The sequence below is a fragment of the Neomonachus schauinslandi genome, chromosome 7 (assembly GCF_002201575.2).
Source record: "Neomonachus schauinslandi chromosome 7, ASM220157v2, whole genome shotgun sequence".
In the NCBI taxonomy this organism is placed as follows: Eukaryota; Metazoa; Chordata; class Mammalia; order Carnivora; family Phocidae; genus Neomonachus; species Neomonachus schauinslandi.
The window spans coordinates 121,947,545-121,972,641 of NC_058409.1; the positions used below are offsets into that span (position 1 = coordinate 121,947,545).

At 37.1% G+C, this 25,097-nt stretch overlaps 1 protein-coding gene across 2 annotated transcripts in view; it reads left to right on the forward strand.

Moving 5' to 3' along the window:
• The window catches only part of CPLANE1 (ciliogenesis and planar polarity effector 1), a 133,068-nt gene that overhangs the window by 25,608 nt on the left and 82,363 nt on the right, over window positions 1-25,097 (forward strand). For both annotated transcript variants that reach the window (XM_044916948.1, XM_044916949.1), the window contains exons 16-25: window positions 5,345-5,573; window positions 6,724-6,863; window positions 10,081-10,298; window positions 12,197-12,361; window positions 16,236-16,374; window positions 17,061-17,170; window positions 17,329-17,487; window positions 17,607-17,715; window positions 19,919-20,219; window positions 22,363-23,266. In XM_044916948.1, coding sequence (XP_044772883.1) covers window positions 5,345-5,573; window positions 6,724-6,863; window positions 10,081-10,298; window positions 12,197-12,361; window positions 16,236-16,374; window positions 17,061-17,170; window positions 17,329-17,487; window positions 17,607-17,715; window positions 19,919-20,219; window positions 22,363-23,266 — 2,474 coding nt within the window. The remainder of the gene's footprint in view (window positions 1-5,344; window positions 5,574-6,723; window positions 6,864-10,080; window positions 10,299-12,196; window positions 12,362-16,235; window positions 16,375-17,060; window positions 17,171-17,328; window positions 17,488-17,606; window positions 17,716-19,918; window positions 20,220-22,362; window positions 23,267-25,097) is intronic.

Consider the following 25,097-nt stretch of genomic DNA (forward strand, 5'->3'; position numbering starts at 1 on the left):
GTAGTTCTTTTGTTTTGATGTATGAAATAGACTTACTCTGACTGCCATGAACAAAACAGATAAAATACCTGTTCTTTTATGGAGTTTAAATATAACATCTAATTAAATTAACATCTAATTAATTAAATAACATCTAATAGCTTGAAACAGAAAATTAGATAAATGAATACATAAACAAGTGGTGATTATTGGCATGCAGAGAGTTGAAGTAGAGTAATGCATTGTGACTGAGTGGGTATTTCAGATGGTGAATTTGGGAAAGTGCTCTCTGAGGGTGGGGCAGGGGGGGACATTTAAGATGAACTCTTAATGAAAGAAAGAGCAGCCTTGGACCCATCAGGACTTACAGCATTTTTTTTTTTTTTAAAGATTTTATTTATTTATTTGAGACAGAGAGAATGAGAGACAGAGAGCATGAGAGGGAGGAGGGTCAGAGGGAGAAGCTGACTCCCTGCCGAGCAGGGGGCCCGACGCGGGACTCGATCCCGGGACTCCAGGATCATGACCTGAGCCGAAGGCAGTCGCTTAACCAACTGAACCACCCAGGCGCCCAGGACTTACAGCATTCTAACCGAGCTTGTGCAGAAGCCCCAGAACAAGAATAAACTTGATGCATTTGAGAAACTGAAAGGCTGGTGTGGCTGGAGGATAGAGGGAGAAGTGGAGAATGATATGAGATGAAGTCAGAGATGGGGCCAGATGTTGTGAGCCAGGGGAAGGAATCTGCACTTTAAATACAGTGGGGTTTCGGGGCGCCTGGGTGGCTCAGTCATTAAGTGTCTGCCTTCGGCTCAGGTCATGATACCGGGGCCCTGGGATTGAGCCCCGCATCGGGCTCCCTGCTCCGCGGGGAGTCTGCTTCTCCCTCTCCCACTCCCCCGCTTGTGTTCCCTCTCTTGCTGTGTCTCTTTCTGTCAGATAAATAAATAAAATCTTTAAATACAGTGGGGTTTCAGCAGGAAGTAACATGAACTGATAAATATGTACACATACGTTAGAATAGTACAAGATGTAAGGTAATTAGAAGTTTAATAGAGGGGGTGCCTGTGCCTGGGTGGCTCAGTCTGTTAAGCATCTGCCTTCAGCTCAGGTCATGATCCCGGGGTCCTGCAATGGAGTCCTGTGTCGGGCTCCCTGCTCAGCGGGGAGCCTGCTTCTCCCTCTCCCTCTGCCCCTTTCCCCGCTTATGCTTTTCCTCTCTCTCTCTCTTGTTCTCTCTCTCTCAAATAAATAAATATTTTTAAAACGTTTAAAAGAGGTAGCAACAAGTGGTCAGCAAATTTAATCACAGAACCGTGGATTTTGAACTGTGTGTTCAGAGTCTTCTGTAAATGTCTCAAGATGTGGGTAAGAGCAGAGGACTGTTTGTACCCACTTTAACACTTCAGCAGTAGTGCTAGTCTCTCTTCTCATCTGGGGTTCTTCAGGAGGTTCTGCTCCCTAGAAAATCATGTGTGTGAGGTAGGATCAGAAGGGAACTTGTCTCATGGCTTCTTTTCTAGTAGGTCCCTGCTTCCCTGGGAAAAAATGTTGGTCCCGACCTGATTCTGGCTTCTTTTAGGGAGCTGGTATGAACAGAAACAGGTGCTCAGCTTTCACCAGGCTCTGCCTGCTCTCCTGTCCCTGCCCACCATTGTCCTTTTCTGCCATGTCCTAACTCAGATTCAGCTGGTGCTCCCTGCCTTTCCTCCCTAACAGCATGTGCTCCTTTCACTTTAATGCTTTCCTCTAAGCCTCTCAGATACCTATTACTTATTTCCTTGTACATTTGATATTACATTTGACCCAGGAACAAACAGGGGTTAGGCGTGCCGGCCCCCTGCATAGTCAAAAATTCACGTACAACTTTTGACTCCCCCAAAAGTGAACTGTCGATAACTTACTGTTGACCACATGCTTTACCCATAAGATCAACAGTTAATATGTATTTTTATATGTATAATATACTGTATTCTTACAATAAAGTAAGCTAGAAAAAGAAAATGTTAAGAAAATCATAAGAGAAAGTACATTTGTATTACTGTGCTGTATTTATTCAAGGAAATTGTGTATGAGTAGACCTGCACAGTTCAAACCTATGTTGTTCAAGGGTCAACTGTATTTATTATCATTATAGTGGTTTTATATTTAAGCTCTCTTTTTTGTTACATCCCTAAGTACTTACCACCTGTGGTTTCTATTTTTGGTAGTAAGGTTTCTGACAACAAATTGTGTCCTTAATCCACCTTATTTTACTAAAGAGGAGAGGTAGTACTCCATGTGGTTTTTTGAAAAACCTAAAAAAAAAGAAAAAAAAAATCAAATCCTGACTTAGAAAATTTGTCTCAATTTCTTGTCTTCGTATCCTACATTATTTATAGGACTTTGCTGTTTGCCATGATCTTTATCTTTTCAGATCACTTTGCATACCTAGGGAAGATCTTTATCACATTGTAGGAAGAAAGGTGATAGAATTATTGAATTGTTTTTGGACATATTCATAAACATTCATAAAAGCTCAAAGACACACATTTTTATTCCTTGTGTAAATATCTTCCCAGTGAGAGGAGAGGGTGGGAAAGAAAGTTTTGTGATCTCTTCCTAAGTCTGAAACTGTGATTATTGAAAATTTAAACACCTGAAACCTGATATATATCCTTCAGTTTCTTTAATTTCCTAGTATCTTGAAAAAGGATATCCACAGGCTTGACTTAAAGTAGATTTTATGTTAATCTTTTTAATCAGAGCCAATGGCAGAATGTATTGAGGATTTGAATTGCTTATTTGGTGTGATGCTTGCTGTACGAAAGCAATAAAATTTTCAGAAAATTAAATCAGTCAAGTTCTTTTAGTAGTATGGTACCTTGCTCATAGTAAATAAAAAGTAGGAAAAATTTCATCAATTTCCAGGCTCTTTGCCTATGCAGAATCAGTCAAGTGAATGACAAATTTTTGTGTTTCTATCCAAATGTATTTGTCAGAAAGCTAATGTGTTATTGTTTGGAACAGGCAGAGACTACGTCACGTGAGAAACTAATTGTTTCAAGGAACAGAAACCCATGCATACCATTTGCCAGGTTTATTTTGAGGAAGTGAGTGGGAATCTTAGCAATATATATATTTTTAAAAATAGCAGTTCAGTCATTGTATTTCCAAGTTGCTTATTTGAATGTTACTTTAATTAGGGAATGGTATGGAAGGCTAGGGAGAAGTATATGACCCTTTGTATTTAATCCCAGGCCAGGCTGAAATCTTGCCCATTTAGTCAGGATTATTTTCTACTTTCTTATAAACACTAATATATTGAACACTTAATGCTTGAGTTTTACCTCAAATTAGTATTTTATTGCATGGCACTATGAGGAATACAAAGTCATGTAAAATGTGTCTCTGCTCTCCAAATTTCTACTAGGAGAAATAGAGATGTATTTTAGTCAGCCCACAGTAATAAATTGTACACTGTGGCCCAGTATACTTAAGTGTGTATATGTAGGTTTATATTATCTGACATAAAGTTTTCATTAAACTGTATTTACATTTATTTTATATAATGTACTCAATGCTCTCTCTTCTCTTTCTGTATCCACTCTGTTCTTTTTCTTTTTTTTTTTTTTAAAGATTTTATTTATTTATTTGACAGAGAGAGACACAGCGAGAGAGGGAACTTCCACAAGCAGGGGGAGTGGGAGAGGGAGAAGTAGGCTTCCCCGCCGAGCAGGGAGCCTGATGTGGGACTCGATCCCAGGACCCTGGGATCATGACCTGAGCTGAAGGCAGATGCTTAACGATTGAGCCACCCAGGCTCCCTCTTTTTCATTTTTTAAGAATGCTGGCATTTACTTCATGACCCAGTAATGAGACATTTTCTTCAGTGTTTTTTTTTTTAAAAAAAAAAAAACAACCTAGAGTATGTTAAGTATTATTTTAAACCATTTAAAAAAAAATATTTTATTTATTTAGAGTGGGGGAGGGGCAGAAGGATAGGGAGAGGGAGAGAGAATCCCAAGCAGACTCTGCACTGAGCGCAGAGCCCAACGTAGGGGTTCCATCTCATGACCCCGAGATCATGACCTGACCTGAAACCAAGAGTCGGACGGTCAGCCGACTGTGCCACCCAGGCGCCCCCATTTTATTTTATTTATTTTTTTATTATTATTTTTTTATTCTTATGTTAATCCCCATACATTACATCATTAGTTTTAGATGAAGTGTTCCATGATTCATTGTTTGTGCATAACACCCAGTGCTCCATGCAGAATGTGCCCTCCTCAATACCCACCACCAGGCTAACCCATCCTCCCACCCCCCTCCCCTCTAGAACCCTGTTTGTTTTTCAGAGTCCATCGTCTCTCATGGTTCATCTACCCCTCCGATTTCCCCCGCTTCATTCTTCCCCTCCCGCTACCTTCTTCTTCTTCTTTTTTTTTCCTTAACATATATTGCATTATTTGTTTCAGAGGTACAAATCTGAGATTCAACAGTCTTGCACAATTCACAGCGCTTACCAGAGCACATACCCTCCCCAGTGTCTATCACCCAGTCACCCCATCCTTCCCACCCCACCCCCCACTCCAGCAACCCTCAGTTTGTTTCCTGCAATTAAGAATTCCTCATATCAGTGAGATCATATGATACATGTCTTTCTCTGTTTGACTTATTTCACTCAACATAATACCCTCCAGTTCCATCCACGTCGTTGAAAATGGCGCCCCCATTTTAAACCATTATTTATTTATTTTATTTTTTTATTTTTTTAAAGATTTTATTTATTTATTTGACAGAGAGACACAGCGAGAGAGGGAACACAAGCAGGGGGAATGGGAGAGGGAGAAGCAGGCTTCCTGCTGAGCAGGGAGCCCCATGCGGGGCTCCATCCCAGGACCCCGGATCATGACCTGAGCCGAAGGCAGACGCTTAATGACTGAGCCACCCAGGTGCCCCTAAACCATTTTTTAAAAGATTTTATTTATTTATTTGAGAGAGAGAGCATGAGCAGGGGATAGGCAGGGGGAGAGGGAGAGAGAGGTGGGAAGCAGACTCCCTGCTGAAGGGTGGAGCCCTGAAATCATGATCTGAGCAAAAGTGAGATGCTTAACCAGCTGAGCCACCCAGGCACCCCTATCTTGAGCCATCTTTCTTGTTGTGATTTTGTGTTGAAAATACTAATTAAAGAGATAGGGGCTCCTGGCTGGCTCAGTCAGTGAAGCATGTGACTCTTGATCTTGGGTTTGTAAGTTTCAGCCCCACATTCGGTGTAGAGATTACTTAAAAAATAAAATCTTAAAAAAAAAGGAGAGAGAGATGTAACTGTGTGAGGAGTGAGTTCTGATAAATGTAATATTCATTTTCTTTTATTTACTCATAGAACAGTGCCTTCGACTTATTCCTCTACAACACTCTGAAGTGGCTAGTGTTGTAAGAGATCAGAATCTTTCTGATGTGTGGACAGTTGAATATGCCTTTGAATTATTACTTATTGGAGGCCTAGTTCCAGAGGCTGTGTGGTTGGCACATAAACTTGGAGACTGGAAGACATCTGTTTCCATTGGTGTGGCTTTCCAACTGTTCTGTAAACATGATAGAAATTTCATAAGGTATGTATATTTAGGCAGACTTAGATTAAGAAATAGTATCATAGTATCATCTAACTATTTTTTTATTTCTCTCATTGCTGGCATTTACACATTTTGTGGAATCCTTAGTCCAGCAGTATCCAATAAAATTGTTTTCAGTGTTGGAAAAGTTCTATATGTGCAGTCCAGTACGATAGCTGTCAGTCACATGTAGCTACTGAGCACTTAAAATGTGGCTGGTAAGACCAAGGAACTGAGTTTCCAATCTAATTTAAATTTAAATTTAAATAGCTAAATATGCAGCTAGTGGCTACTATGTTGGACAGCTCAGCAGCTTTCTTGTGTTAAAACTTAAAAAAAACCAAAACCAAAAAACTTTTATTTAGCACATTTGTTAGTAATGCCCTCAAAAGGCTTTTAGTCAATGGGAGAGTTTGTCTGTCTTGAGTAGGATTTGAATTTTAAACTAATCAATCTAATACCTGTATTTTAACTTTTTTGAATATTATGGTATTGCTGTATCTTTGATATTTTTCAGTTCAATAATTCAACATATACTTATTTATTAAGTAACCTTTCTTTACCAAGCTCTCTGCCAGGTATTTTAGTAGATATAAACTTAAATGGCACATAGTCTTCATATTGAAGGCATTTATAGTTTAATAGAAAAATTAGGACAAAACATTATTATAATTCAGATAGTGTGGTAAGAAAAGTGCCAGTTGTGCAGTGGAGAGAGCAATAGTATGAAGTGGGCATAGGACAGGAAATACTTTATGTAGGAGATATCAATTGAGATGGGCATTGAAGGGAAGACAGGATCTTGACAAATAGAGTAGCTGTAGGGAGGGAGAACATTCCACACATGAGCAAAGGCATATGGCAAAAGACAAGTTTGGTGCAGTGTGGATAGAGTAGACTGTAGGGTAGCAATGGGAAATAATGATGGGACGATGTATTAGTATCATAATCATGGAGAGCCTTAAAAATCTCCTCAGTGTCTTATTTCCTCAATTATTTCTTTTTTTTCCCCTAATTATTTCTTTTTAAAATAGAGGATGAATAAGGAAAGTGAATTTCACTGTTTAAGATTTCATGTTTAGTTCTTAGTGTGTTAATATTTTCTTTTTTAAAATTTGGGTTCATTTCTCTTAACTTGATGTGATTTCAGGTCCAACAAAAAGGGTCTAAATTTACCAATAAATTTGACTCCAGGACAGATTTTCCAGGAAAAACTGAAGTGTTTTTTAGGTCGGCCAGCCTGTTTTGAAGCAAAAAATGAAATGGGCGCAAAATACAAACAGTTTACAGGTGTGTTACCTACATATACTCTGACAGTGTATCAGCTTAATTAATATAAACCTCATGACATTTTAAAAAGCTTGTTAATATCCACAAATATATTAAAATTTGCAGTAAGCTTATCAAAGATACAAGTTTGCTATTTATTCTTAATCATGGGAGCATTCAAAACTTATGCCAGCTTAAAAAACGATGGTCAGTAACAGAATGATACTCTGATTTTCTGTACATATCTTTTTACTTAGTTGTATTTTGCTACATTTGGATTATTTTCTTTTGTAGTCATAGTTGTAGAATCTTGTAGAATTTCGCACACGTGAGAGTACTTAAAAGTATTTAGTTCAACTCTTGCTGAGTGCATAAATCACAGAGTTGGTTTTGTTTTTAGTTTGAAAAGTTCAGAGTGGCATTACAGAATTAAAAATAATGTAATATCACATATATTTCATAGATTTACTCAGGAGCCTTATAAAATTTGTCTGTTTTATAGATGGAGAAATTTAGATGAAAAGTAATGAAGTCAGTTATTTAAAGTTGTATGTTTAATGACTACTGTGGGACCCTTTGGTTTTATTAGTGCATGTCTCCATTAAGCAGTGACTCTAGATTCTTAGAACTTACTAATTATAACTTCTCTTTCCAGAAAGAACTCATAATACTTGGAAATCTGACTAAAAACTTTTCTTTGATAATTTTCTGTCAATATTTTTTAATTTTTAAATTTTTATTTATTTTTAAAGAATTTATTTATGTATTTATTTGAGAGAGAGAGAGAGGAAGCAGGCTCCCTGCTGAGCAGGAAGCCCAATGCGCGGCTTGATCTCGGGACCCCGGGACCATGACCTGAGCTGGAGGGAGACACTCAACCAACTGAGGCATCCAGGCACCCCTGTCAATATTTTTTTAAATAAATGAAAAGATAATGTAACTACATGAAAGTTGGTTTTGAAAGAAAAGGACTAAAAAAGTCCCAGTCTTTTCTAGCAATATGTTTTTTAAATAATCTGCAAAACTTTCCCATAATAAATATATAGATAAAATGTGTCTGTAGATAAAATATAAAAATACACATTTTGAAGCTAATATATAGAGAAAGTAGGGGAAATTTCCAGGAGTCAGAAACAAAAAGGAAATAGAAACTCAGTGGATTCCACCCCTAGGTATTTACCTAAGCATAATAAAAACATAGAACCACCCAAAGACCTGTATACAAATGTTCATGGAAGCTTTTTCATAATAGTCAAAAACTTGAAACAACTCCAGTGCCCATCAACTTGTGAATGGATAAACAAATCTCAATGTATCTGTATAATAGAATAATCAATAATGAAGAAGGGCAAACTACTGATAACATGCAAAAACATGATTGAATTGCAGAACCATTGTGAGGGATGAAAGAAGTCAGAAACAAAGATTACATATAGTTTGATTCCATTTATGTGACATTTTAATAAAAGTAACACTGTAAGGGGGGCACTTGGGTGGCTCAGTTGGTTGATGTCCTACTCTTGGTTTCAGCTCAGGTCATGATCTCGTGGGTTGTGGCATCAAGTCCCACATTGGTTTCAGCGCTCAGCATGGAGTCTGCTTGAAGGATTCTCTCTGCCCCTCCCCCCATTCTCCCTCTCCCTCTTTCTCTCTCTTTCTCTCAAATAAATAAATCTTTAAAAAAAAAAAGTAATAGTATAAGGACAGGAAACAGATCAGTGGTTGCCAACAGAAAGGTGTAGGAGAACTTTTTTGGGATGATGGCATTATTCTTACAGGGCTGTATAGATTTGTCAAAACTCATTTGAACTATATACTTAAAAAGGATGAATTTTAGTGTATGTAAATTATACCTTATAAACCGATTTAAAAACAAACTCAGCAGATGGTTAGTGAAGTGGAAAATGAATTTGAACTCTCTAGGTGTGTAGGACACAACATCAGTGTAATAGGGGTTCCAATATACCCATACCAAATTGTGGATAGTAGCTATATCTGGAGAGAGTGAGTGGAATATGATTGGTACATAAGAAATTTCAGCTATATCTGAAACATTTTATTTTTTAAAAATATTAATTAAATATATCAACAATGTTAATATCAGACAAGGATGAAAAGTCAATACATGAATGTTTTCCTATTATGTTCTATATCTTAAAGCATGTAAATATTTCATAATATAAAAGTTCCTAAATCTCCAGTTCTATCTCCTGTATCTCCTTGCATTTTATCTTCTGGGACATGTCCACATTAATACAGATACTTATATAGTTGAAGCTAGATTGTAGGACTGTTATTTATCTTTTTAAAAAATGTTTATTTAAATTCAGTTAGTCAACATATAATATATCATTAGTTTTTGATGTAATGTTCAGTGATTCATTAGTTGCCTATAACACCCAGTGCTCATCATATCGCATGCCCTCCTTAATACCCATTACCCAGTTATCCCATCCCCCCACCCACCTCCCTTCCTGTAACCCTCAGTTTCTTTCAAACTCAACACCCAAAAACCAAATAATCCAGTCAAGATGTAGGCAGAAGACATGAACAGACACTTCTCCAAAGAAGACATACCTATGGCCAACAGACACATAAAATGCTCCACATCACTTGCCATCAGGGAAATACAAATCAAAACCACAATGAGATACCACCTCACACTGGTCAGAATGGCTAAAAATAACAAGTCAGGAAACAACAAATGTTGGCGAGGATGCAGAGAAAGGGGAACCCTCCTACACTGTTGGTGGGAATGTTTTGTATCTTCCTGCTTTTTTTTTTTTAGCTTTATGACATAAGTCATTTTTACTAACTTTATTTAAAAAATACTGTGGTGGGGGCACCTGGGTGGCTCAGTCGGTTAAGCACCTGACTCTAGATTTCAGCTCAGGTCATGATCTCAGGTTCATGAGATCAAGCCCTGCATTGAGCTCTGCTCTGAGTGTGGAACCTGCTTAAGATATTCTCTCTCTTCCTTCCTCCTGCCCCCCATCCATGGTCAATCTCTCCCTCAAAAAAAAAAAACCAAAAAAAAAAACCCCAAACAAATAAATAGATAAAAAAATAAAGTAGCAGAATAGTTATTAAATTTCTGTCTAGAAGTTGCCTTGTTTTGCCTGTCAAACAATATGTTCACTTTTGATGATTAGATTTTTCAGGTAGAAAATTTTACACTACAAAATAGGATCAGCATAATATAAATTTTAACTGTTTTACCTAATTTTGTATTTGGTAGATCCCATTGAAGAAGAAGATGTAAATCTGCTATTTGGTTCAGTGCAAGAAGTACTGAAAGCAGCAGTTATGGCTGATGCAGATATTCTGTCAGAGACATTTCAGCTTCTGGTAAATTCTGCCAAGGACTTCAGTAGAAGGCTGCGGGGCTTAGTGCCGGTTGGCTTGTATCTTCCGGCTCCTCCATTGTATTGTCCTCAGCCAGCCATTCGCAGTGAAGTAAGCTTAGTGCTTAATCTTTTAATTAATTTAAAGTTGATTTTGTCCAAATTTTAAAATAATCAACTTGATAATAATTATCAAGTTAAGAATGCAAGCTCTGAAGACAAACTTTCAAATCCCAGCTTTGCTGTTTATTAATTGTATAATCTTAGGCAATGTACTGAACTACTTAAGTTTCCTTATCTGTAAAATGCAGATGATGATAGTACCTGTAATAGTATTATTGTGAGGATTAAATGAGATATCCTGTAAAAGCTTTTACCTTAGGGCCTAGGACACATAGTAAGCAGTCAATAAATGTTAAAATTATTGCAATAATAAAATAAAATCAAGAGGGCGCCTGGGTGGCTCAGTCGTTAAGCGTCTGCTTTCGGCTCAGGTCATGATCCCAGGGTTCTGGGATCGAGTCCCACATTGGGCTCCCTGCTTGGTGGGAAGCCTGCTTCTCCCTCTCCCACTCCCGCTGCCTGTGTTCCCTTCTCGCTGTGTCTCTCTCTGTCAAATAAATAAAATCTTAAAAAACAAAACAAAAGAGAGAGTTCTCTATATCCAGGTTTTAAAAAAATAGACATTTGTTTAGGGTAACAAATAATGAATGTCAGAATTTAGAAGCCATACAATATTTCAGTCTTTTATTCACCTCATTGTCTGCCTCTTTGGAAAGACTTTATTTATTTATTTATTTTTTATTTGATAGGTCATTTTTTTCTCCTGCACTATTCAGTTGATAGTTCTGTCATAAATAGCAATACGGTGTTCCTCTCAGGAACTTTTTCTCTGCTCTCATGACATTACAATTAGCTGGTTTTAAGATTTAAAGTATTAATGCACATTATTTACTTATAAATTATTTTAACATCTGATTAATATTTTGAAGTGATTCCGATATTGTTTCTTTACTAACTATTTTAGTATTAGCAACTTCTCTGTATCTAGTTTTCTTTTCTTTTTTAAGAGTTTTTATTCTATTCTTATTTGTTATATTTAAGATTATATTTCAGTAGGTTAAAATATTTCATTTATTGATATTTCAAATGTAATATGTTATATATGGAAGGGATAAATAGTCCATTGTATTCTCAGTAATTGGTCTTTTCTGTCATATCTGAGTCTTCAGTATATTGGCTCAGAAATTAGAAATAGCATTTTAAGGTATTTTTGGAATATGCTATGCTAATATTAGTTTGAGTGGTTATGATCCTTAGTAGTGATTCATTTTATTAAAATAATCCTCAGTGGTAGGATTTCTAAATATCACTCTAAATCACTTTATATCAATTAGAACTCTTTGGGTTGGAAATAATAGAAAACTTGGTCCAAATTGGCTGGCATAATTAAGAAGCCCAGTAGTAGGGTAACTTCTGATTCAGTTATGTTAGCATAGATTGGAGCTCTTCCTCTCTAGTTTGTTTTCTAAGGTGTTAGCTTCAGCTTAAGGCTGGCTCCCTTTGTGGGAGCAGGGTGGCCACCAGCAGCTTCTAAGGATACCTTGTCCATGTCCAGAGGGAGAGGGAAGGGGAAAAAGAAAAACAGTAGAAGTATTTCTCCCCGAGTATTTCTCTCCCTCAGGATACTGAGATTGACTCTTGGCTAGGGAGAATGCAGGGTTCTGTTTGGCAGTCCATTAGTACCATTGGAGTCAGGAGTGGTGGGTTTTAACTGTTGTAGGGAAGACTTGGGTTTAGGGTCAGTTTAGCCCTTTACACTGAGATGAGAGAAATATTTCCTTGACACTAGAAATAGCTATAGTTGAAATCTCTAAGGCCATCCCTCAAAATTTCCCTTATAAATCTCCAGGAACATTTTCGTTTGAGAAACACTATATTTATTTTCACTTTAACCCTTTAAAATTTCATATTACTAGCTACTAAAATTAATTGTTTTATTTTCTTCAGGAAGATGGTGATGATCTTCTTTTAAAAGCTGAGAAAGAGAACCGCCAAAAGGTGTCTGGAATCCTTCAACGGGTCCTCTTGCTTTTCCGGGCAGCTCGGTGTTCTTTTCCTGTGGCACAGTGGTACATCTTGCAGTTGAGATGGGCGAGAAAAGTCATGCAGAAGGTTTGGAAATGTCTTAGTCACTTATGTGCTATGTTAAACTATTTAAATCTACTACTGTTTATTCATATTTACAAATACTTAGAATCATGACATTTTCCCAAGGAATCCTATCCTATAAATCCATAGATTTCAGGTTTGTTTATAATAAGCAAGCCTGTCATCCCCTTCTACACTGACTTCAGCTGAGCCATAGCTGCATCCTTAACCTGATGTGCAGCCAGACGGGACATCTGCTCATATGTCCCTTATCCAGCTGCAAGTCCTTTGTAGGCCTGTTGTCTGTCTCTGTGAAATGTGGAAATAAATATTATTAGCCCCGAATATCTTTAATTTGGCCCTTGATTAAATGTTTTTGTTTTTAAGTAGGCTCTATGCCCAGTGTGGAGCCCAACACGGGGCTTGAACTCAAGACGTCAGATCAAGACCTGAGCTGAGATCAAAGAGTCGGATGCTTAAGCAGCTGAGCCACCCAGGCGCCCCAGCCCTTGATTATATATATTTTTTAAAGATTTTATTTATTTATTTGAGAGAGAGAGAATGAGAGAGAGCACATGAGAGGGGGGAAGGTCAGAGGGAGAAGCAGACTCCCTGCCGAGCAGGGAGCCCGATGTGGGACTCGATCCAGGGACTCCAGGATCATGACCTGAGCTGAAGGCAGTCGCTCAACCAACTGAGCCACCCAGGCGCCCCCTTGATTATATTTAAAACAAGAATTTACAACTTTTTTTAGTAGGAACCTTTAGACTTTGAGAAGTTACCAAGTTGTTTTTGAAAATTAGACTTTTTTTTAGAAAGAAAGGTTTGTAAAATTTGCTTACAGCTACCATAAAAATATAACGTGAAATTGTACCCTTTCTGTATTTTGTCATCCCAAAGTTGTTTTTAAAGCATGTTTACTAAGAAGGGCGAAGAGTCTTCCTGTGTTATTGAAAGATTGGTTTTAATAGTTTCAGGATCTACTGAGCCTGTTTATTATAGGAAACTTCATTTTATTAAGATTTTTTTTTTTTTTTTTAATCTGAGAGAGAGAATGGGAGACAGAGAGCATGAGAGGGAAGAGGGTCAGAGGGATAAGCAGACCCCCTGCTGAGCAGGGAGCCCGATGCGGGACTCGATCCCGGGACTCCAGGATCATGACCTGAGCCGAAGGCAGTCGCTTAACCAACTGAGCCACCCAGGCGCCCAGGAAACTTCATTTTAAAAATTGTTTAAGTAAACAGTTTTCTACAATGAAGTTGAAAATTAGATTTGCATAGAAGTTTGATCTTATGTACAAATCCTGACAGTAATCTCACTTAATCCAGCTTTAACTAATTTAGCTAGCGTTAAGACTTTAGTGACATAGCTGAAGACATGCCTCCTAGGAATAACAGGCCATCAACTAGAGCCTTTGTATGTAGTCATTGCTACTCTGATTGCCCAGTGCCTCGTGTGACTTGTGGCTTATCTTTAAGGCTTGTTGTCAACCCCTGGGCTATATACAGAAGGACCCATAAATTCCCTCTAATTCACTATTCCTCCAATTTATGTGATAGTTTTATTGTTAGCCCATGAATTTATTGATCTTGGGAGAGATACCAAAAATGTGGAGATCCATTCTTACAGAAATATTAATGATTTATAAGTGATTCCCTATATTGCTGTTTTCCCTACCTCCTTCATTTACACTTTATTGGGCATATAATCTAATTACAAATTTGGTTGTAGTAAATTGATGTTTTCTAAATTGGTTGGAATGGTGGAACACTTGTTGCTACCAAAATTATAAGGTCTTTATTCATGAAAGCAAAAAAAATCACATTTCTCATTAAGTTGCATACCAAAATATGGACTGTTGCTGTAGGAATCTGAACGCTTGACAGGGAGCAGAGATTGGATTACAAGAAACTCTTGAGTGTGGCTAAGAAGTTTGTGCTAGTTGTTAGCAAGAGGCTTCCCCTGAGCAAGTGATTCAAAAGACAGCAGGGCGAAAGCTATGATGCCTTTGTGATTTATTCCCAGAAATCAATACAACCACTTTGTATTCTGTTGATTAGAAACTAGTTACTTAGAATGATCTACACTCCAGGTGAGGGAAGTTAGGCTCTACCTCTGAAGGGAGGAGTCTTAAAGGATTTGTGGACATAGTTTAAAACCACCATACTCTTATGCCAATGTTAACAATAATTCCTTATTAATATCTAACACCTGGTCCATAATAAAATTTCCCTGATTTTGAAAATGTTTTTTTTATAGTAGGTTTTTTGGAATCAAGGTCCAACTGAAGTTCACCCATGTTTGGTTATGAGATTATAGGAAGGACTATATTATCAAGTCTGACTCATAAGAATCAACAGACTTACCCAGGATCAAACTTTATACCAATGATTTCAAGGATATAACTAAAAGACACAGGTGAAACCTGCAATTGCATATGTTGTTCCCAAGGTTTTTCTTGCTGTGGAAGAATGTGATCTGGCCTCTGTTTAACATCATGACGCAAAAGAGTATCAGTTACTGAACATCTCCTTTTTTATATCTCTTTAATTATATAGCTTGTGTGACATTTTCAGTGAGCCATACTCCATAAATCCATGCATGCTACGTTTATTTATAATAAGCAACCTAGCTAGGCTCTGTACATCTAGTAAGTATTGTTCAATTGTTTGACAAGAAATCTGTCATTAGCATGCTTACAAGGGGATTTGATAAGATCATGTCTTTATGGAAGTGAATAGAAGAGGGAGAAAGTAGATTACAAACCTGCTGCTAATCCTTTTGTTTTCAGGTTTATGTCTCTTAGATTCCTTTTCTTTTATTCTGTAGCAGTTTCCTTTAATTTCTTTTCTCTTGTTGATTTGTAGAGAAATTTGTCCTGTACCATATTCTGCATGTGTTTGATAGTTTATCCATTTAGTATCATTTAATTTATTCCTCTTTCCTTTTATTTCCCCATAAACTAGTAATTATACTCATTGAGGTACAGGGGCTTGATCAGGTTCACATTTTCTTAGAAATGGGTCCTTCATAAATGGTATGGTATACTTCCCTGTTGCATCATATCATGTGACACACAGGACTTTTTATCTCACTTTTAGTGATGGTGAGAGGGATTCATGAGTTTGGGTTGTGTTTTACCCACTCATGTTCTCCATCAGCCCAGCAACTTTCTACCTAATTGAACATTTATTGATTATCCTTGCTGGAGTCATTACTTTATTAGGAGTTGCCAGATGGTGACTTTCTAATTCTGTCACTTAAGTTTTTTAAAAATTATATAGGTAGATATAACTTTTGTCGTATTTATTTTTAGGTACTGCACATAGTTTTGTTTTGGATGAGAGATACTTAAATATCTTTTTTTCCTTTATTATGCCTTTGGGGAAAGTCAGGACAAATAGCATTAAATTCTTTTAATACAGGCAAAACTGAGTGATGAAAAAAATTTGATTGAAATCTTCTTTTCTCTTTTTGTGATCTAGCCTAGTGAATTTCTTTCTTTTTTTTTTAAAGATTTTATTTATTCATTTATTTATCAGAGAGCGGACAAGCAGGGGGAGCGGCAGGCAGAGGGAGAAGCAGGCTCCCCGTTGAGCCAGGAGCCCAATGCGGGACTTGATGCCAGGACTCTGGGATCATGACCTGAGCTGAAGGCAGATGCTTAACCAACTGAGCCACCCAAGCGTCCCTAGCCTAGTGAATTCTTGAATTAAATTTGTGAGCTAAGTTTCTGAAAGTACAGCTCATTTCAGGGATATTTTCTTACATAGTATAGGAACCATGCTGTGTTTTCCATTCTGTATGGTTTATCTTACCTGCCTTGTTTGTTCCTTTATAGCTTCCTCAAAAATAGATTTAGATCACTGATAATTAACATATTCTGTCATTCTTTCAGATTCGAATGAAAGGGTCCCTTCCTTCATTGAGTCCTTTCCCTCAGTCATTACTTAATTACTGTAAAGGAGGTGTAGCATTCTTTCGACCTGGAGCAGCTGGAGACCACAAGCTTGATGAAGTTTCCATTAAAGCAATAGGTTTGTCCAAAATGAACTGCTTGCTTAGAAATTAGGCCTAAATATTAATAATGATATAATATAAACAGTTGATTTGGGGAAGTTTCTATACAATGGAATACTATATTGGCAATGAAAAGACAGTATGTGTATGTTACCACCATGGAAAGATAACCAGGATACATTAAATGAAAAAAAGACCTAGGTTCAACACAGTATACATAGTATGATTATATATGTCTTTGTGTACTTTTATTGCTTTTAATTAAAAAATTGTTTAATAGTGGAAAGTATGTCTCTAGTATTGAAAAATTTTAAACTTAGTTGCCTATCATAAGGGATTTTCCAAATAAATTAACTATACAGTATTAAGAGCTGTGTATATTGGTTTTGAACATTATCTACAATATGCTATGAAGCTTAAAGCAAGTAAACTTCTAGTAAATAGAGTAAGTTATTTACTCTAAAAATGTTTTCAATATTTTTATGCAACTGCCCATGCATGAAATATTCTAGAATAATGTACATAAAAATTCTGAAAGGATTTTCATGACTTTTATATAAGGTGTTGTCAATGAACATATGTTTCTTTTATAATCAACAAAATAAGGACATTTATTTTGGGAAAAAAAACGAGCAGGGATGAAGTTGTTATTATATGAATGTATATACTCATCCAAATTTTCATATTTGCATTCCTGATTTAGGTTGCTTCAGAGAACTTTGTGCTTTGTGTTGGATGCTACATATTCGTGATAAGTTATCCTATAGTTGCAGGCAGTATCAGAAAGCAAGAGAAAATGTGGAGGGAAAAAAGGTATTTACTTGCACAAAAATAAGGGAAATGAACAAACATTACTTGGGAAATTATTGCTTGATAGAAGATTTTACTGTTAATAACAATCTTTCTTTTGAACTCATCCTGATCTTTCCATCTAAATTGAAAAGGAAATGTATTTCTCAATATCCTTTTAGGACCTCGAAGTGGAGTTTGATTCTTGTATGGTTGAGCACTGCCTCAGTGCAGTGGAGTGGGCGTACAGAATGCTGCCCTTCTCTCGGTTTTCTGATATTGAAGAACTTATTCAGGATCTAATTTTGAGCCTTATTGGAGAACTGCCACCAATCAGAAAGGTAATGTGAATGTAGGTGAAAACAAACTAAATGAAAATCAGAGACTTTAAAGGATTTTTGCTTTATTTTAATTGAGAATGATGTTGCTCATAAAACTCACTTTTTTAATTTTTCTGAAGGTAGCAGAAATTTTTGTGAAAGCATTTCCCAATCCTGAAGACATAAGGGTTCCTTTAAGAGAAAAATATCACTCTCTTCAGCAGAGACTCAGACACTGTGTTGTGAAAGGTAGTATTTGTCATTTCTTAGATATCTGATAGATGAATTATGGAAGATTCTCATTTTCTTTTGAAAGCATGTAATTTCTGGTGCTTATGTTTTTATGCATTTCTCCTTTCTTTGAAGATAGTATGAAAAGGCAGAAATAAGCACTCCTCCATTACCAGTTTTGCTTTGGAACCAGACAAAGCTGACTTCATGTCATGGCTCTGTCAGTTAATAGCTGTGTGACTATAGGCAAGTTTCTCAGTCTCTATGGGTCTCATTTCCTTATTTGTAAAATGGGTATAATAATACCTACTTTATGAATGTGTATTAAAAGAGGATTAAGGGGCTCATGGGTAACTCAGTCAAGTGGCAGACTCTTGATTTTGGCTTAGGGTTGTGAGATTGAGTCCCATGTCAGGCTCCTCGCTGGGCGTGGAGCCTGCTTAAGATTCTCCCTCTCGGGCGCCTGGGTGGCTCAGTTGGTTGAGCGACTGCCTTTTTGGCTCAGGTCATGATCCTGGAGTCCCGGGATCGAGTCCCACATCAGGCTCCCTGCTCAGCAGGGAGTCTGCTTCTCCCTCTGACCCTCCTCCCTCTCATGCTCTCTGTCTCTCATTGTCTCTCTCGCAAATAAATAAAATCTTAAAAAAAAAAAAAGATTCTCTCTCTCTCTCCGTCTGCCCCTCCCTCTGCACACTCTCTCTCTCTTTCTCAAAAAAAAAAAAAGGATTAAATAAGATATATAAAATGAGCATATAGCTCTTTGCATAATGCAGATATTTTATTGAAAACTAGTATTCTTGGGGTGCCTGGGTGGCTCAGTCATTAAGCATCTGCCTTTGGCTCAGGTCATGATCCCACATCTGGCTCCCTGCTCAGCAGGAAGCCTGCTTTTCTCTCTCTACCCCTCCCCCTGCTTGTGTTCCCTCTCTCGCTGTCTCTCTGTCAAAATAAATAAATAAATAAAATCTTAAAAAAAAAAAAAGAAAACTATTCTTCCTCTTCCTTTATGGTTATTTGTATTGCTAATTTTATCCTATACATTCAAGATACCCTTGTGGAAATTTTTTTTCTTGTGGTTAAAATATACATAATATAAAATTTGCCATTTTTAAGTATACAATTCAGTGACATTAAATACATTCACATGTGGAAATTTTTAAAGAATTCAAATTACCCTCTTTTTTTTTTTTTTTAAAGATTTTATTTATTTATTTGACAGAGAGAGACACAGAGAGCAGGATCACAAGCAGGGGGAGTGGGAGAGGGAGAAACAGGCTTCCCGCAGAGCAGGGAGCCTGATGTGGGGCTCGATCCCAGGACCCGGGGATCATGACCTGAGCCGAAGGCAGACGCTTAACGACTGAGCCACCCAGGCGCCCCTAAATTACCCTCTTTTTTAATAACTATAGTATTTAAGTCTAGTTATGTCCTGTGATTGTACATTATTGCATTAATATATTTCTGTTTTATATTTTTCTTTATACTTTTTTGACATTCTCTAAAATGTCCTGCTTATGTATAATAATGTTTAAGATTTTTTCTGTAGGCAGCCTTGAAAACCTTCCCTTCCTATTGTTTCCCGTTATTTGAAGTCAGAAAGGTGTTCTTGTTTCTTTGGCTAAAATTATACTCCTTTTCTCTTATTTATCACTCGGGAATGGAAAAATCATAGTGATTCTTTCTGTAATTATCTGTCTGATTTTTTAAACAGTTAAATTCTTTTTAAAAAAGATTTATTTATTTGAGAGAGGGAGAGTGAGTGCAGGGAGAGGGGCAGAGGGAGAGGGGGAGAGAGAGAATCTCAAGCAGGCTCCATGCCCAGTGCGGAGCCTGAATGCGGCTCCAGCCCATGACCCCGAGACCACAACCTGAGCTGAAATCAAGAGCCAGACACTCAACCAACTGAGCCACCCAGGTGCCCTGAAATAGTTAAATTACTTCTTAATTTTTGTTTTCCAGGGCATATGGTCTTATGGAGTCTGGATTCTGTCCCTTTTATTGTTCTTTAATGGACCTTTCTAACTTCTGCAATTCTACTTCAAAATGCGGAACATAGCTTTCTAACAAATACTGAAGAAAGCATGCTCTGTAAGAATATGGAAATAAATCTTAGTCATCAGTTGGATTCCGTGTTCCCAGGAGGGACTGGAATTGGGTCCCCCTTTGTCTTGAATGGAAACATTTTAATTTACTCTAAGGCCTTTTGTTTTTTCCTTCATAGGTCCCCAAACTGAGGAAATGATGTCTGTTATTATGCATTCTATACATAAAGTGAGAGTGAAAGCCCTAAAACGTGTGCAGAGAAATATAGGTTCTTTTGAGATGAATATCTGGGAACCAGTTGAAGAAGAAAAACCAGCTGAGGTTCCAGGTTTTGATAGGTTTTCCCTAGGAACTAGTTTGAGCAGGAGCACACTCACCGAACTGGGGAATTCTCTAGTCCACAGTGATGCAGATACAGCAGACACCTTCTCGGAAGCATTGTCAGTTGAAGAAAAAAGTAGGATACGTGTCTATCAAAGGTACAGTTGAGATCTCTCTCTCTCTTTTTTTTTTAGAAAGATTTTATTTATTCACTTGAGACAGATACAGAGAGAGGGAGCATGAGCAGGGGGAGAGGCAGAGGGAGAGGGAGAAGCAGAGTCCCCGCTGAGCAGGGAGCTAGATATGGGGCTCGATTCCAGGACCCTGGGATCATGACCTGAGCCGAAGGCAGACGCTTAACCATCTGACCACTCAGGTGCCCCCAGTTGAGATCTCTTAATAGCAAGCATTCACTTCCTTTGGAAAAAAATATTTCCAGTATGTTCATGCAAGAGAGAAGCTGATTTCTTGTCCCTCACTGATTGCATTGTTAACAATATGAATGATAAGTGCTACCCTCCCTGACTCACAAGGATGTTAGGAGTGTAAAATGAAACTGTACATTTGAATATTCATTAAAAATATTATTGAGATATGAAATAATTTTGCTACCTGATAGTATAAAATCAGGTAAGTAGATGAAATTCTAGAGTCCAGTGGGGGGGGCATTTAGTTTAGTGGGTTTTTTTTTAAGATTTTATTTATTTATTTGAGAGAGAGTGAGAGAACACAAGTAGGGAGAGAGGGGCAGCGGGAGAGGGAGATACAGACTCCCAGCTGAGCAGGGACACTGGGATCATGACCTGAACTGAAGGCAGACGCTTAACCACCTGAGCCACCCAGGCGCCCCGTTTTAGTTTTTTTAGTAATCTTTAGATTAAATAATTTAGGATTATTGAGTTAGCAATATTATTTTTAAGGGTTTCCAGGGAAAGGAAACTGCACATTCATCTTTGAAACTTGTCTATAAATTGTCTAGAAATTCTTACCATTTAAACTTCTGTTACTCTAGGTAAATTTTTTTCTTTATAATTCCATTATCTGCTATGTAGTTTATCCTTTTCATGACTGAAAGACTATATAATCAACCATAATCTTGTTTAAATGAAATAATTTTATCTACTTCAAACATAAATGTCTGCTTAAATCATACCTAATAGTATTATAAATGGTGTGCTTGTTTCACCAAGCAATTTTGGTGGAATACACTGGAGGCTGCTTACTGTGCCTTCTTAATAAGAAGAGACATGACGCCTTCAGTCCAGGTGCCTTAACACGAACCCTTTATTTCTTTTACTGAGGGAACTAGGAATCTGTTCTTCCCTAAGGATCATGTTGAAAGAAAACAGATTTAAAAAGTAATTATGATTGGCAGTTAAAGGGTTTGCCTAACAGGTTTAGTAGCAGCAGAAAGTTTAGAAAAAATTCCCAACTTTTGTGTAGTACAGTCTTGAGGGCAGTCCTGCTTGTTGCACATTGTACGGGGAAGGCTGAAAGGGGCAGAGGCAAAAAACAAGAAACCATAAATTAAGATGTATATTGGTGGCTTATGATTTTTATTGACTTTATATTCCTAAATTCTGACCTATTAGTGGACCTTTTTTTCCCCAGAAAATTCATGTTTTTATTTTTATTTTTATTTATTTTTATTTTCTTAAAGATTTTATTTATTTATTTGAGAGAGAATCAGATAGAGAGAGCATGAGGGGGGAGGGTCAGAGGGAGCAGCAGACTCCCTGCTGAGCAGGGAGCCCGATGCAGGACTCGATCCCGGGACTCCAGGATCATGACCTGGGCCGAAGGCAGTCACTTAACCAACTGAGCCACCCAGGCGCCCCAAAAATTCATGTTTTTAAAAGTGAAATTTCTATAAACACATTTGTCTTTTTTTTTTTTTTAAGATTTTATTTATTTATTTGACAGAGAGAGTGAGCACAAGCAGGGGGAGCAGCAGGTAGAGGGAGAAGGAGAAGCAGGCTTCCCTGCTGAGCAAGGAGCATGATGCAGGGCTCGATCCCAGGACCCTGGGATCATGACCTGAGCCGAAGGCAGACTCTTAACTGAGCCACCCAGGCACCCCCATTTCAGTCTTTTTTAACACAAATTTCCCCCTTTTGGTATTAATGTGTTATATTTTTTTAATCAGAATGTTCATTTAGTCTAACCCCCTCATTTGAAAGGCATTGAGGCATTATATAAAGATATATGATTCAATCAGTGGAGAAAATTTTTGTTGTCAATTCTAACATGTGTTTTAGTGATTAAATCTTTAATTTTGTCTTTTTCAATTTTTTTTGCTAGAGATGCACCAAATCATGTGGAATTAACATCGATTGATAAGTCCAATGAAAAAAAGAAGATATGTAATCAGAAAGAAAATCTTGAAAGAAAAGATCATGAAAAGTTATTACAGAATGCACTTCCTATAATAGGTGTTTGGGAATTTGAACGTGATGATGATGAATATATTAAATTTCTTGATCTCTTCTTGAGTTATGTTCTTGAAAGAGACCTACTTGATTCCAAGGATCCTGGCATTCCATTTCTAACCAGTTTTTCTGGACATCTTAGAGAACACGAACTTAATTCTTTACTTTTTGATGTACATACAACATTAAAACGACGTCAAGGCAAAACCAAAAGCCAGAATGTGTTTAGAGCTGGCTCCTGCTTTGTTGCTTCTGAGTCATATGAGTCTGAAAAGTCAGAAAACCAAGCACTTTCAGCTTCAGTACCGGTTACTCAAGAAATCTGGCCATTTTTAGAGAACCCTTTGAATGAAGTCGATAAAAAGGAAGGGACAAGTGGATTGTTTGGTTTAAAACAAAAGTCAGTTTATAGACTACAAGATGACAGTTCAGAGAAACCTGTAATCCAGAGATTGTCAAACCATATTTTTTGGACTCCCAAGTCCAACAAAACTAGAAGATGTATTTTTAAAGCAATTCAATGCAATGATGTTAACCCTCAAGAAGATCTTCCTCTAGTACTAAACAACACATTTAGCAGTATAAGAAGGCTGCTGGAATGGATGATAAGGTGGTCTAATAAAAGACTGCTCTGTGATCCTAGTCTCACTGAGTTATCCTGTGAATATAGTCCCATCATTCGTGTAAAGACCTCTACAGCTGCCATTCTTACATCATTGTGGCTTTTGGAACAACCATATTTTGCTACATATAAGGCAAAAAATGCCATTTTTAAGGTAAGTACTTGAATTTTTTTGTATACAATTGAGAATTCTCATTGCAGATTAAAACTTTTTTTATATTTCTCCATCTATTAAAGAGTCATTGAGTAACAAAGTGAATGACAGTGTTGATTATAATCTGCATAACCAAATTTTTTTTTCTTCAAGTGATTCCTTTAATTCTCAAAAATAATTAGGGTAAAATGTTTTCATAGAGGCTTTAAGGTTTTGAGGTTTTATGTGTGTTTATAAAAAAGAAAAAGGAGATAATTTTAAGTAATACTACAAGTGGTATTGCATTTATATTCTTTCTCTTTCAAGTTTCAGGTTGGTTCAGGTGAAGGACTAGGCCTCTACACAGTTTTTATTACTGGTGTCTCATCATATGCATTAGGGGGTCATTTTTCTTATAGTCTTGACTAGAATTTAGAGAACAAAACCTAGAAAGGCAGATAGGTATCAGTAGAGAACTTAGTGCTTATTAGCTATTTTTTCTTTTCTCTACCCAGTGGCAACTAGCGGGCTGCTCTTTTAACCTGTTTGCAAGAACAAATATTTTTACATAAATATCTTTTGATTGAGTTGTTGCTATTGCACTGGAAAAAAAACTATGGAGATGAACTTTTTGGAAAACCAATTCATGTATGGTAAAGTAGTTGGGAATGGACTTTTTTAATATTTGGAGAATTCCAATAGTTCCTAATTTTTTCTGTTTTTTTTTTTCCCCTCAGCTTTATTGAGGTATAATTGGCAAAATTTTAAGATATTTGAAGTATACAGTGTGATGATTTAATAGACATATACATAGGGAAAGGATTCCCCTCACATACTTACTTTTTTTTTGGTGAGACATATAAGTTCTACTCTCTTAGCAAATTTCAGGTATAGTTACCGTATTACATTAGCTCCTCAGACCTTATTTACTTTATAACTTAAAGTTTGTATAGGCATACCTAGTTTTATTGCACTTTGCTTTATTATATGTTGCAGATACTGCATTTTATACAAATTGAAGACTTATAACAACTCCGCATTGAGCAAAATCTGTACCATTTTCTAATAACATTTGTTCACCTCGTGTCTCTGTCACATTTTGACAATTCTTGCAATATCTTAAACTTTTCCATTACATCAAAAGTAAAGAATTAAGTTCTTAAACTTTGCCATTATCCTTATATTTGTTATGTTGGTTTATGACCAGTAATCTTTGATGTTACTATTGTAATTGCTTTGGGGCATCATGAACCATGCCCATATTAGATGATGAACTTAATAAATGTGTACGTTTTGACTCTACCACCAACTGGCTGTTCCCCCATCTCGCTCCCTCTCCTTGGGCCTCCATATTCCCTGAGACACAACAGTATTGAAATTAGTCCAATTAATAACCCCACAAGGGCTCTTAAGTTTAGTTCAAGTGAATCTCACTTTAAGTCAAAACTTAGAAACAATTAGGCTTTATTAGGCTTAATGAAGAAGGCACGTTGAAAGCTGAGATAGGCCAAAAGCTAGACTTCTTGCAACAAATAGTTAGCCATGTTGTGAATGCAAAGAAAAAGTTCTTGAAGGAAATTAAAAGTGCTAGTCCAGTGAACACATGAATGATAAGAACATGAAACAGCCTTATTGCTGATACGGAGAAATTTTTAGTGGTCTGGATGGAAGATCAGAGCAGCTACAACATCCCCATAAGCCGAAGCAAGGTCTAGTCCAGAGCAAGACCCTGACTCTTCAATTCTGTGAAGGCTGGGGAGGTGAGGAAGCTGCAGAAGAAAAAATTGAAGCTAAGCAGAGGTTGGTTCATGAGGTTTAAAGAAAGAAGCCATCTTCATAACATAAAAGTGCA